The sequence below is a fragment of the Panthera uncia genome, chromosome D1 (assembly GCF_023721935.1).
Source record: "Panthera uncia isolate 11264 chromosome D1, Puncia_PCG_1.0, whole genome shotgun sequence".
Taxonomy (NCBI): Eukaryota; Metazoa; Chordata; class Mammalia; order Carnivora; family Felidae; genus Panthera; species Panthera uncia.
Window position 1 is genome coordinate 81,629,980 of NC_064808.1, and position 14,902 is coordinate 81,644,881.

At 46.2% G+C, this 14,902-nt stretch overlaps 1 protein-coding gene across 1 annotated transcript in view; it reads left to right on the forward strand.

Annotated features, from left to right (window-relative positions):
* The window catches only part of IGSF9B (immunoglobulin superfamily member 9B), a 36,074-nt gene extending 29,479 nt beyond the window's left edge, over positions 1-6,595 (forward strand). The window contains exons 18-19 of the mRNA XM_049654068.1: positions 3,670-3,791; positions 6,387-6,595. Coding sequence (XP_049510025.1) covers positions 3,670-3,791; positions 6,387-6,595 — 331 coding nt within the window. The remainder of the gene's footprint in view (positions 1-3,669; positions 3,792-6,386) is intronic.
* Positions 6,596-14,902: the final 8,307 nt, after the last annotated feature.

A 14,902-nucleotide genomic window follows, 5' to 3' on the forward strand; every position in this document is an offset into this window, starting at 1 on the left:
TTTCCTCAGCCTCTGCTCTAGTCTAAGGTCAGACAAGCAGAGTCTGCTGTCAGGCAATCATGAAGAGGATGAAAACGCTCCTTAAATCACTGCCTCTGCTGACTGGGACAGGCAGCTGCAAACTGTGTTGGAATGGTCAGCCCTCAGTGCAGTAAGAGTGGGAAATGTCCCATGGATTTTAACTTTTCTGTCCTGTGGCTTTGCCTGCTTTTTGAACCTTTTTGACTGTGTCTTTTCTTCACTATTCTGGGTAAGCACAGAGCTAAGCAGCCAAGGCCCCTGGGCTAAATGATTGTGATTTGGGTTTCTTATGGATTTTATGAAAAGAGAGAGAGAGAAAGTGAGAAAGTAAATTCCAGGCATTCTTTGGTGGTTCTGAACTGCAGAGAAACATCAGTGGGACAGAGCACTGGAGATTAGGGGAAACCCCATATGACAAGGAAGATCCAGAAAATCCCTTAGGCTTTTAGGCCTCATATTTTTACTTCCTGGGAGGAGGAGAGCCCCAGAGTTTGCTGGATTTTAGAAGAATTGAGTTTGGGAAGAGAACTGTGACCTCCATTTCTTGGAGAGCCCAGGGTTGGATGCTGTTCTAACAGGGTAACCTACTGGTCAACCTCAAATTCACGTACCAACTTTATTCCAGGGATAGGATGAAGTTGCTTAACCCAAGCTTCCCACTGTCTTGAGAGACACCATCACCCAAATGTCATTATCTGATAGTTCCTGCTGTGAGCTTGACTGGGGATAAGGTCACCCTTCCTAGAAAAGAGAGGCAGTTTGATTCCAAAAGGCTTTACATGATGCAGGTAAAGTTTGTTGGACCACATTCCATGTGTCTTTTCTGTATAATTTGCTTAAAATAAAGATCCATTTTACACCCCACCCCTTCCAGACACACTTGCTTTTATTTTATTTTTTTCTCCTGCATCCATAGAGTGTCTTGGTACCTTGAGGAGCCTTCTGTCATGTTTCTGTGTTTGAGCCCTGAGCCCAAAGCAAAAACAGGTGGATAGCAGGTGTCCTGGAAGGGCTGGAGCTTGGCTGTTTCACAAGGGAAATTTGGCTTATCCTTCTCAATGGATCATTACCATTTGGGAATTTTTGCTTGAAGATATAACATCAGTCAGCTTTTTCCAATCCCTGGTCTGTCTTACCCTGACTGTGCCACTGAAACAGAGATTGTCAATGACTATAACAGCAGGGCACACTGATTTCTCAGGTGAGGTATGGAAGCACTGTTTTTCTTCTAGATAGATTCTGTACCTGTTTTCTTTAGGAAGAAGTTAGAAGAGCAGTTTAGCCTAATGTTAAGAATCTTGGCTCTATCACATAATAACTGGATTATCAGACAAGCTGCTTAACCCTCCACATTCAGTTTCTCCCTATGGAAAAAATAGGATCAGTATAGAATTTACCTTTTAAGGTTGTTGCAAGGATTAAAGAGAACTATTGTAAAAAACATAGATCAGTACTTGCATGGTAAGTGGTAAATAAATGCTATATAAGGGAAATGATAAAAGTAATGATATGTTAATTTTCATATATCTCTGGATGTTTTACCTGGCTTGGAGAATCCCTAGGAATTTTTGGGGGCACCCTGAACCAGTTTCTCTTATGCCCTCATAGGTCACCCTGGATTATGTCATTTAAACACTGCTCTCTGGATCCACTTGCTTGTCATATGCCTCTTCAGACCATGCATCATTCACCTTGTGTGGTCTTTCTGAAAAGGCTGGCCAAGACCAGGGGAGAGGTAAACTGAATGGCGGATTCATACCTTTGATTTTCCTTTTAGGCAGCTGAAGAAGTTCTAGTCAAGGATGAGAAGGGGGTGAGGACATTCTACCAGCAGTGCAAAGTCATGCTCCCTCATACCCTGGCCATCTCTACCCTTTGCCTGCCTTCCAGATTCCCTGGCAGCAGCACCTGCTATATAGGATCTCTGTGGGTAGAGTTTAAAAGAGGAGGGGATGGGGAATTGGTGGGTTGGGGCTTTGGGGATGGAAGACTGACTTCTATTGGTGAGTTGGACTTCTCTACGAGATGAGACCATGTGTTGCCTGTGTGTGCATGTAGGTGGGGCCCCCTAGCCCTGTGCTATCAGGGGGAAATCTACAAGTTGTTTCTGACCTGAAATTTGGAGGAGAGTCTTGATACTTTATTTACTAAAAGACTGTGGACTGATGATATCCATCAAAGAAGATGGAGGTTTCTTCATTGCCAGTTAATTCAGGAAACCCCAGAGACCAGAGGCTTATCAACAATTAGTCTGTAAGTTTTTTCTTCCTTCATCCCCACAAATGTGGCCAATACTGGGGAGATGGGGCTGCAGACCTCCCATCCTGCTGTCATTTGTTGTTCGATCTCAAATTGCTTGTTGCTCACCACTGGGGACTTCTTTTCCCCTCACAGGGTTGGCTGTCCTACTCCCTTTAATCAGAATTTACTCAAAACCAGTTGTGACGGAGATGGAAAAAGGAGATGTGGGGATTGAGGAAGAGTGTGATTCACCTCAGTCCACCATGGTCCTAGAATGTCCCTACTTCCCTGATGGTGTGCTAAAGCCAGCACCGGCGGGAAAGAAAGAGCGACTCCTCTCTCTCTCCCTTTATTCCTCAGGCTCCGAGTTTGGCTTACTTTGAGAAGAAATGACATTTATAACATACAAGTCTTCTAGATTTGCTTTTATGACTTTTGAAAAATTCTCTCCAGTATGCACAGATTGTCACAGAAAGTCCATCCTCCCAGCTACCTTTGGTTCCCTTTGTCACATGGGCTGCACAGGCTCCAGTCAAATTGTGGACTTCGTTCTAACCTCGTAGTTGATCCATCAGGCAAATGACAGCATCCATTCTGCAGCTGGGGGAGAAGGAGAGACTGATATACATGGTGTCTCTCCCAACCCTGGTTTCTCTACTGAATCTTAAAATGTAGAGATTCACTAGACACTTGCTACTGATGGCAAGGAATTTGGACACTAACCATCATAATCTATTTTTACCTTCTTTTATTTGCTTACATGGCTGATGGCATCTGAGCCTAGATTGCAGAGGGTCAGGGAGACACTCCTGCTGAAATGTTGGTAGATGGCAAGTATCTGTTACTTTTAGCTGCTAGGGCTCCGCCTGCCTTTTATAGATGGAGAGGAAGAAGCCCAAAGAAGCTGGGTTTTATGTACCTCCATCTCACTTGATATTGGGTTTCTCATTTAGCCCTGGCCTTCTCTTTTTGGAGGAGGACAATTAATTGGGGTGGGATTACTCACCTACTGCTTTAATCTGCCTTTTTACTTTTCACTTAAAGGTCTTGGTTGTGAGGATTTCTGAGAGCTTTGGACATTGAAGCTGCTTTCTTCTCTGACCTTCCTCCTCCATGTTTGAGTGATATGGGCTGGGGCTCACTATTAAAGTTTCTTTCTCCCTCTCTTAGGTCTTCTGGTTTCCATCTGAGGTAGTCCTCCCACTGCTGGAGCTTTCTACTGGGTTTTCTCCCTTCCAGGAGCAATCAAGAGGCTGATGGATGTCAAGGAAACATTGTGGATATCTGGGACTCCATAGAACTGTACTCTGTCCTCCTGTGGGTCGGCTATGTGGTTTTCTTCCAGCCCCTCTTCAAAAGCTTCCTCTTCTGGGAGCTGACCTGTGCCTCTCTAATTGTCCCTTCCAGAACACATCCACCTGCACCTGGGCATGCTGCTGCACCTGAGAGGCTGGAGGCTCTGAAATACCAACGGATAAAGAAGCCCAAAAAGTCATCCAAGGGCTCTTCGAAGTCAAAGAAACGATCCGGTAAATGGCGGATCCTCTCTTTCCAGTTCTCTCTGCCTTTATTATGGGATTGTTTGGCTCAGGGTCCCAACCTTGGGTTTTCTCTAGAATTAAAATTTTTTTTTTCAATGTTTATTTTTGAGAGAGAGAGAAAGAGAGAATGACACAGAGTGCAAGCAGGGGAGGGGCAGAGGAAGGAGACACAGAATCCAAAGCAGGCTCCAGGCTCCAAGCTGTCAGCACAGAGCCCGATGTGGGGCTCAAACTCACGAACTATAGATCATGACCTAAATAGCATGTTTCTTTTTTTAGCATAAATACTATAAATAGCATATTTTCTTTTCTTTTTTGTAATATGCCTTTTGGAAATATCCCTATCTCCTTATATATTTCTTCTCTATTATTTCAGACCTTTTAGTTGGACATGGGAATTATGGGGTCCTACTCAGTGCTTAAGGGACATTGTGGCATGGACCCAGCCTCTGCTGGATGACCAAACTTTTCTCAGTGAGATAGAATGAAATCTCCTTACCTCATATAAAGGACATTTCCATTGAAATATGTCTGTTTATCCACCAGTGAGAGATGGCTTCTAAGATTGTGCAAAAATAATTCAGCCCTTTTTTACACTTAGAAAACTATTTAATATTTATCATGTACTTTTTACCAATAGTTTTAGGAATCTTATGATAGGCTGTCAAAAAAAGACAGCTGCACAGTTTCCTTGCAGATCTTTAATAACCACTGGAGAGTAACTTTCTTTGGAGACTGGGAAAGTGTCCTGTAGAGGCCCCTGGACTCTCTGGAAGACAGTGAGCACTTGTCTCTCAGTTAGCCTTTGGGTGGTGCTATTATCCTATTAGTTTATAGATGGGAGTCCTGAGACAGAAAAGAGGAAGAAGCTTTTTTTTAGGCTTTGGGTGAGAAATTGAGCCCAAAGCTGAATGTTCAACCTATTTAAGCTCATTGCAGTTGAAGTCACATGTACCCACCTACGTACATATCTATTTTTTTTTTAACAAAAAGAGCCACATCAGTTTTTTTCCCTCTTGTTCTGTTACAGTGTCCTGTGCCCCATAATATGTTGATGGCTCCCAAATGTTTTTAGCCCCAGTCTCTTCCATAAGCACAAGTCTCATATTTCCAGTTGTCTGTTGAACATGTGCTTAGATGTTTTATAAGCCTTTGAAATGTCCAAAATAAAGTTATTGATTATCCTCTCCAAATCTGCATCTCTTCACTTCTCCCCCAACCTCACAAATGGCACTGCTGCCTACCTCACTGCTTGGGCTCCTTCAGCCTTGCTTTTCTTGCTCTCACGTGTCCTGTGCAATCTACTTGGTAAGGTCTGTGGGCCCAACTTTTACAGTATATCCTAAATCCACCTCAACTGCTAAAACTAAACTCTGAGTTACTCTCATCCCCACCCTGATTATTGCAGTGACTGCCTCACTAGTTATCCTGCTCCATCCTCGCTCCTTCTATAACATATTCTACACCCAGAAACTGAAGTGATCTTTAGAAAATGTAATAGCATCCTCTTTCAGCCATGGCAGTGTGCACACACACATGCACACACATGAACACATGAGCACACACCTGATTAAAACCTTCCAGAAATTTCCTGCTGCAACCAGAGCAGATTTCAAACTGATTACGATACTCTTCTCTGTCTTTCCTGTCTCTGTCCTCTGTTCATTCTGCTTCATCTGCAATAGCCTTCTGTCTTTGAAATGTGGCACATTGGCTCTTAACCCAGGGGTTTCACATTTTCCCTTCCTTCTGTTGGTAACACTTCTCCCTCGGAGCTTCAGAAGGCTCCATTTAAGACTCAGGCATGACTCCTTCCAAGAGTAGAAGTGTGCATCAGTCATTGGCTCTCACATGGCCCTGTTTTCAGCTTTCTTTGTGCTGCTATCAGTATCTGAAAATTTCATTTCTGTATTTTTTAAGTCTGTAATGTTTGTTTCTTCCTCCTCACCCCACATTTAAGTATAATCTTCTAGAAACCCAGCGCTTTACTGCCCTTTCTGCAGAAGGCCCATGAGGCACAGGAGTGGCCCTAGAAGTCTTGGAAGCGCCAGGCCTGGTTCTATTGCAGGGATTGAAATCTTGGGCAAAGTCCATCATTTCTGGGGGGGACAGGGGAGGGGTGAAAAAATGAGTCCCAACCCATTCTTAGATTCCTTGATCCCCAACACCTAGAATGATGCTTGGTACCCAAGTGGCACTAAAAAAGAAATACTGATATTACTGTAATAAAAATAAAAGTATTTCTAGTAACTACTAGATAACAGATTTAAACAAATATACTAAATATTAAATAAAAGATTAAAAAATGCCAATTGACTAGACCTATGCTACTATCCTACTTTCTCAGCTCAGTACAAGCAGGGAGCAAGTGTATGTGGTTGGTTACCCATATAACCAACATGGGGATCTCTGCTGTAGTGGCCTCCAGGCCCTGCTACACTCAGCGATTCTCACTGTCATACTAGAAAGCCAGGATAGATGTCCCAGCAGATGAAAAAGGTGAGTGTGTGAGGTGACAATCTTCCTTTTCACCCACTTTATTTTCTTCCCATTTGTTTGGTGCACCTGTTCCCTTCTCTCTAGACGGTTCTGCCTCCCAGGCTCAGCAGCTTCCAGACTCCCAGGTTCTGTGGCCCGATGAAGCCGTCTGCCTCCGAAAGAAGAAGAGACACTCTCGGCCTGACCCTTTTGCCCGCCTCTCAGACCTGTGCCACCGCCAGCTTCCGGAAGACCAGACGGCGATTCTCAACAGCGTGGATCATGATGACCCTGGCCATGCCACCCTGCTGTGACACGACACAACTCTAAGTGTTCCCTGAGTGGCAGTGCTGGGCTGAGGGGCAAGGGAGGATGAGGGTGTGCCAGCAGGCGGGCAGTTTCTGGGGCTGCTCTGACCTTTGTTCTGTTCATTCTGCCTCTGGCCAGAGTGGAACCTCTGAATCCTGGCCATCCGGTCTCACTTTCAGGACAGAAGGCCAGGGGCAGACCTGTAGGTAGAGATCAGAAAGTGAACCAGGGACAGGGAGAGATCTGCCTCCTTCCCACCTCTCCCCTCTTCCCTGGCTTGATTTTTCTCACCTCTTCAAATATCTTTGGAAGTGAAGAAGAGGAAAGCAATGGCTTTTACTGCTCTCTGCTTGTGTTTCAGTTTCTCAAATCCTGGAAGAGGGCTGGACTTCCATCCCATCTTCCAAATCTACATATATATAGATATAGATACAAATGCATATGTATGTAGTTTGTGGGCTTCTCTATGTATATATATGTACATTGAAGCAAAGTGCTGTTTATTTCTGTGGTCAGTGAAGGAAGGAGGTAGAGGGCAGCAGACTGCTGGGGTTTGTGAGTAGGACTGGCTGAGAGCCAGCTGGGCATCTGATATCCGTCCTGGGTATTCTTCCTTCTGAAACAGAATTCATGGCTTCTCAGCTGAACTCTACCTTCTCCTGTCCAGAGCAGAAATGGGTCTTCCAATGCTTCCTAGCTGCCTGCTTTGGGGGTTCAGCAATGAGTTACCACAGAACTAAACACAAGCCTTTATTTCTTGGTTCCTGGGTGAAGAAAGGGTAGCCAGCAAAGGGCCAGACTGGCATCTTTCTTCCTTCCACAGTTTGTCCCATGCTGTGGAAGTAGAAGCTGCTTAGCAGTGGGGCCAAGAAGCAGGTCCTGATGCACAAACTCGAGCTGATTCGTCAGTCCCCTTTGGTCCAGCCAGGGCCAGAAGCCCTGTGGCCAAAGTGCTTCCCGTTCCGGAGCCATCTGTTCTGAACACCAAGCTGCCGCGGCTCTATTTATATCCTGCCTCTGGCTCGGCACCCTCTGGAGCGCTGCTCCAAAGGCACTGATTGGATTCCTCCTTTCCTTTTGTGGGAGCTAATTCCCCAGATTGATTAATTGCCACTTGTGGGGAGCCCGCCTGCGTCTCCTTTCCATCTCTCCACGTGCTGCCTGCAGACTCTTCTTTGCCCTGGGCCCTCCTGCATTCCGTGGACCCAAGCTCCAACAGGATGGGATCACATGAAGCTAGGGTGCCTCAGATTTCCAGATTCTGGGGCAACTCTGGATCCCCTCTCTTCCCTCAGTTTTATTTCTGTGGAACTGGCTGAGGCAAAGGGATGAAGGTAGAAGGGTGATAGGTAGGGGCCTGGGCTCTGGTCCTTTTTCTGCCAAAATCTTGTCCTAGTTCAAACTATTAGCACCCAGAAGCTTCTGTGCAGTCATCTTACAGTGACTAAAGATGCATCTCCAGTAAGATAATGGTGCTGCCCAAGAGCAGGACAGAAGGTCCTGAAGATGGATAGGGGTGCATCTGCTCTTTCCCTTCTTCTTATGCAGGAGCCTGTGTTCTGACTACCTGGGAATAAAGGTGGCTGTCAGGTTCCTTGAAGTATTTCCTTCTTGGTGCTGTTGTCTTGGTGGGTTTGGGGACATCTACCTCTCCCCAGTTACCTGCTTGGATGTTGGCCAGGTCAAAGCTCTAGAGGCTTCTGCTGGTCTCACTGCAGTTGCTACTGGTTTAGGCCACATGACCTCAGCAAGGGGGGCTCTGAGCGCTAGGGAGCTTCTCCCTGCTGGGAACTTCCATCTTAGGGAATGGATTCTTCTCTGCCACACAAGCCCTGGTGCTTCCTTTCTCTTGCCTAGAGAGTGGGGACCGACTCCACTTTTGGGGTCTGGCTACATGCCACATAACCATGGTTCCTTTCTAAGGGCAGTGAGTCATGGTGACAGAGGTGGGAGAGGGCAGTCTCTGGCCCTCATCTTGTTGACTGCCCCACTGCTCTGGACTGGGCCTTGGGGTGGAGCTTCGACCTTCTGGCCAATGCACTTCTCCTGGCATCCAAGACCACTTTACCACCAGGTGGCAGTTCCAGCAAAACAGAAAAGCGGAGGTCGGGTGACTGTCTGCTTTTCAGAGGCAGCACTACCTCTGCCACTGTGCCCGATAAGTGACTCACTGAGTACCTCTCCTAGGGCGTGCAGGGAATGGACATGGGTCTCATACCAAGTCAGTTTGAACCCTCTCTGGGCATGTTGTTTGCCAACCAGGGTGGATCGTGGCTGAAATGTGAATGTGGGATGCCAGGGCTGAAGGACTTCAGGGTGAATTGGGCCAATCTTTCTGAGCCCTGCGCTTGGAATTCTAGGTCCTGAGCTTACAGAAGAGGAGAAGATGGGGTGGAAGGCTTTGCCATTTTAGGGTGTCCTACAAGACTGAGAGCCTATCTCTGGGCTGAGGTGCCTCAGATTACAGCTGTGCTTTCCCAAGCGAGCCATCTCCAGGGACCCCCAGTGAGCCATATCCAGGGCTAACAAAGGTGCTGACTCCTGTCTTCTCTTCTTCCTCTGGCAGTGCACCTTACCTCAGCGCATCAGACCAAATGGTTGGAGCTGTGCTTTTTTGCTGGCCACTGAGTGGCAACTATGCTGGGACATCCCTAAGGCTAGGGAAAGGACACCTAGCCAACTTAACCTTTTGACGGCCTCACACTCATTTCTCCTCCCAAGAGGGCTTCCTTCTTGTGATGGTGTCCTTGAAGGCCAGCAGCCTCCCTGCAGCCCTGGGAGCTATTTCAGTCCTTCCTTTAAGGCTGTGGTGGAAATTGGCAGAATACAGTCCCCTTTGTCCCTCTGATGGAGGGTAAAGATGTCACAGGCACAGGCTTCCGTGCTGGGTGTGTGCGCATGCGTGTGAGGGCGTGGTTGTGAACATGTGCATGATGGGGGTATAGCCTTTTCTTGGGACCAAATGTCCTTTGTACTCTGCACTTGAACAATGGCGATGTGCACTTTTGAGCTTCCTAGGACTTTTGTGCTCCACTCTGTGGGTGATCAAACGTCCTCCAGACTTCCTCTTTTATGGTCTGGTAGCTTTGCAGAAGAAGCAACTCAGATAAAAACCTATTCTTGTGTCTCAGACTTTTGCCTATCCATTCATTCCACACCTTGACTGGAAACTGATTGTTTCAGGGTTAGGTGATTCTCAGACCAGGGAAAGGATTAAATGATTCTCAGAGGAGCCTGAGGCTGAAAGCACTTAGGGGGATCTGAGACTACAATTGTTTGAGGGGGAATAAATGAGCAATAAGGAGAAGGTGAATCCTGTTTCTTGATTGCTGGCTGACCACACTGAGTGGGTTTCATGGCTTGTGTGGGGCCATGTGTGTGTATCATTGTTTGTGGCCCAGCTCAGCACATGCTGGTGAGCCCTGCCGCCATATCTCCCTTGTGACTTTCCTTGAGAGATGGGGGGTATGAGAGGCCTTGGGAGATTCCACTTTCTCTATAGGCAGTCTGCTTCATCCCACAGGGCTGGTGAGGTCTGTGCCCCATTTAGAAGAGGGGCCTATGTCCCATGATCATGCTCTAGGGGGCATCTCAAGCAGGGGTAGACTGGGGTGAGTAATTATTAATATTTTTCAGTGCTCTCTGTCTTTATTTTGATTTGGGATCTAAAATATTTAGGATTAAACTGATTCCAGTTGTATCCCTGTGTCCTTTTTATGCAGAAGACACTGGGTAGGGTTCAGATGTGGAATTTCCTGATGAGTTTGGTTTTTGTTTTAGCTCATTTGAGTTTTTGCTGAGTTGACAAAACAGTAGCTTCAAGGGAGAAACAGACTTCACCAAGTCAGGGTGACTTTGCCACTCCCCAGGATTAGAATCCAGGGCTGAGGTGTGCGTGGCTGGAGCTGTTTCTTCCAGTTTTGTTAGAAAAGCCTTCTGTGGGGTTGGGGTGGGCTGGGGCGGGGGAGAATTGTACATAAAGTACATTTTATTACTACATAGAAACATAAGGAAAGAGAAGCTAATGGTTAATCTTGAGCTTGCTTTGCTTGCATGTAAAGGAGCTTTGGGCGCCATCACACGGATTTCTGGGGAGCAGCAGGAAAGAGTCAAAGGGTAGAGATGGGTGGGAGTGAGGGGCAGCTCCCCTGAGTGCATCCCTACTGCTTCCCTGGGGAAGAGTGCACATTTTCACCAGCCATTCTAGGCCAGCTCTGCCTTCTTACCTTCTCCAAAATAAAAAGGAGGCAGGCTCTAGCAGGCTATAGGCATGGAGCCCCATGGGGCTATGCTTATTGCTTTGGGGAGAGAGTCTAGATCTAAACTGCGTGAGGGAATTGATCAGGTGGGGTGTTTTCAGGAAGGGGATTTAGAGAGTTGGAGCATAGAAAGGAGGTCGAATTCTTTAGCCAAGTGTCTATAAGGCTGGAAGGGGAATAGAGAGCTAGGTTGATCATGGAGTAGAAGGTGGGGATCCTGGGATAGGACAGTAAGGCCAGAGCCAGGGGACATCAAATCTTACCTTTCTCTGTGGAGCATGTGATAACTTAGTTACTCCTAAGGGTGCAGTATACAAGTCAGGGGTCATCCCAAGAAAAGAAAGAGGAGCAATTGCCTGGGATGGGGCAGGCTGGGGAGTGGTAGCTTTGAAGATCATTTGGGGAATAGGTGTGGAAGACTGTTATAGTCATTGAAAAAAGACTGTGGAGTAGGACCTTAGCGCATAGGCCCAGACTGGATCTTGGAAAAGATCTTCCTTCATGGCTGGACTTCCTTACTTCTTCTAGAATTAGCCTATAACACTAAGTGCCCAAACCAAACATGGACATATTCTCTGTGATGTATTTCAACTTCATCTGTTTGTTTTCAGGGGTTCCTCAGGCCCAAAGCTGGGAGACTTGTCTTGAGATCCCCATCATATTGCTAGCTCTGTGTCAGTAGAGAAAGAGGAAGACTCATTCTCATGAGCTTCATGTGTTTGTGTTCATAAGCAGCAGTGGCAGGTGGCCTTTTCCTTCTCTCCCATGATCTTAAATTGCTTATAAGACATTGTTGCTAGTGGTGGACAGGAGGGATTAGGTTGCTAGTGGTGGACAGGAGGGACAAATGCTTTTGCATTTGTCATCTTTTCTTCTTGGGGCACAGAGACTGCCTTCAGACCATGAAGCCACCCAGTGGCTTCATACCTAGAGGTTTTGTCCTCCTCACTTTCTCCTCCTTTGACAAGGTGAGGCCACCAGTCTGATTGCCATAGAAGGATGAGAGAGTTTCATCCTGAAGTGAGACCAGCTATTCCTTTGTCCTCTTTGATGTCTTCCTCCTTTCAGATCAAGAGGCAGAATTAAAAATCTCTTCTTTAGAAGAAGTCAATAGGGACCAAAGCTCAGGTTGGACTTCAGCCCTCTTAGCACCTTGATGTTTGGTTAGGGAGGGGTATCCATTGCCATCCCTCCCTCAGACTAGTTGTGAAACTACACTGGTCCAATCCTTTATTTCTGGCTCCCCCCACCATCTGTACTTTCAAATAAGTCTTTCATGAACAAATATAACATCCCCACCAGATGTTCTGTGTTTGGGGGTGCTGAGAGGGTAGAAGTGTTTTCTAACCTCATTTTAAGCTGATCAAATAATTCCCAATAGATTAAGTCTGATCCAAAAAGACAGACCTAAACCTAAGGGTTTCTGGGTAAGATAAGGAAAAAATAAGCATTAGTGCACATATCATTAATGGCTCACCACACCTTATAGAAGGAAGAGTCAGAGTATCTTGATTAATAAATACTTGGGTCGGACCACAGCCAGCAGTTGAAATCATGTAGGTATTCCCTTCTGTGGTGGTTATGTAATAGCAATTAGGGCTCCTGTATAGGGCTGATAGAATAATTGCCAGTTTTGGAGCACTGGCTGGGAGAGCTAGATTGGGGAGTTAGAGTGGTACAAATTCTCAGTTCCTATCCCTGGTCCCTTGGCTGTTTGCCTTTCCACTAGATGGGAACGTGAATGGCTGTCTGGGCCTAATGTTCTTTTTGGTCTTGAAGAAGTGTGCTCTGCCATTCCCACCTCTTCCTGGATTTCCTGGATTCATTTTAGGAACTAGGGCAAGCTTTCCACCTCCACCCCATATACATACCAGTTAGGTCTTTCCTTCCCCACTTCTTTATGGCTCCAGGGATCCTGACCTTGTGCATGGTTTATGATGGGGAGGTGGTTGGGTAGGGAAGGGAATCTGGGAGGGGAGACAGTTTGGGCTGGGAGGCGTGGTTACATTTTCAGCCTTAGAAATACTGAAAGCATGCTTTTGGGCGATGTGTGAGGTTTTCACGTAGTAGATGAAAGGGGCAAACGTTGACCCTCCTCAGGGGTGATGAGGGCTTAGGGGCTTTTTGCTTCCTTTGGTCCTAGGACACCTATAAAACTTCATTTCTGATGGAGGGGAGTAACCCCCCTCATGGTTATGTACAATCCTTCGAAGGCAATTGTCAATCATTCTATCAATGAATATTTATATTGCCTACTATGAACAATGAGAGGTCTGTCATGAGTAGACAGTGTCCTGGCTGGGTCAGAGAAATGGGGCTGTCTCACCTGTCCCTCTGCAGTTGCCAGACCATCTCCTTGGTCGCCAGCCCCAGCCAGCTATCTAGTCTGTGTTCCTTTCCTGGGCTTAGGAAGTAAGGGTATGTGTGGGTGTGAGAGTGTGTGTGCTGTATGTGTGTGGGTGTGAATGGGTGTGGTGTGTTTTGGTGGTGTGTGGGTGTGTGGTGTGTGTTTATGATGCAATATGGATGTTTTTGTTAGGTGTGTTTGTGGTGTGTGTGTGTGTGTGTGTGTGTGTGTGTGTGGTATGTGGTGTGTGTGGTGTGGGATGTGTTGGTGGTTTGGGGTACATGTGTGTGGTGTGTGGTATGTGTGTGTGTATGTATAGGTTTGTAAGGACACACTAATTTGCCTGAGTAGCATCAGGCCTAGATGACCCTCTTTTTGGTTGACTCTTTGATAGGCAACTTCTGTTTAGGTAGGAGGGCGAAATTAGTAATATACCATCTTTAGTGTATTTTTTATGGAGATTGTATATAAAATTATATAAGTACATAAAATTTGTTCTATTTTAAGGAGAGGGAAACTTATGTAAGGGGAGGGTGGGTACAAGGATCAGATGTAATAGTTGAGTGTGGGAAGCTTCAGGCAAGTGGGGCATCTGGGGAGTGGGAAGTGGTAGGACAGGAGACTCAAGCTGGGCAGGAGGAGTGGGGCTCATGCCCTCGGCACACATATATAAATATACAGAAAACCTATATAAAGTCTATCTAGCTAGCTTATCTATATATCTATATATCTATATGAAGTCATAGTTTGCTTTATTTTTGTACCTGTGCTTAGAGATGTTTTGAGCAGGACCGTCTTCCCCAGGTGGTCTGGAATACTAGCTCATGCCTTGATGCCCCCACCTTCCCTATCCTTCCTCTATGCTTCTTTTCCTTTGAAACACTGTTCAGAGTAGCTTGGGTCTTTCTGATGGAAATGTGTGTATATGAAAATTTTTTAAAATAACAAAACAAATAATCCACTTGCAGAAAGGACAAGTGAACTGAAGGTTGTCAGGAAGCTGTTGGATCTGATAGCCCCAAAGAATCAGGACCCAGTGTCTCTTGTCACTGGGAAAGGACAGAGGCTTGAACGCTTTGGCACAGGTGCTTAATGCAGTGAAGATGGGGAGCTGAAGACTGTGAATCTCTCCTCTTACTGCTGGGGTTGGTACTCAGTTCCTCTGAAGGAATCTGGCTCAGCAGCCTTAGAAAGGAGAAGGTTGTGATTACCTGCAGGCTTACAGCAGTACTTGTTCTGGTTGTAGCACCTTGATTCAAGCACTCCTGGAAGATGTGGCAGTGAGAGGGAGGCATCTTGAGAGAGCTTTGCCAGGCTGACTGTATGGGCTCAGTTGTGGAGAACAATACCCTGGTCATTCTTGCTGCAGATTCTTGGAACTAGTGTGAATGTGATATCTAGTATAAATACATCATATATGCTTTTTCAGTTATTATTTTAATTGGAAAATAAGGTGTCATTGAAAATGGAATGGTCCAATCCTGTGACACTGAGGGGAGGATAAGGTGTGAGAGAAGAACTCTGGGCATGATGGGGAGGATGGGGCTGGGTGGAACCTCCTCCACCTGGCCTGGGACTTACAGAGCTGAACAGTATATTAGAAGAATTTCACTCACAATTGGAGATTTTGGAGAGTGGGAGCTCGCTTGCATTGGAGCAGGACACTTTGTGTGGCCTGAAGTATACCTCTTTGAGAATTCAAGACC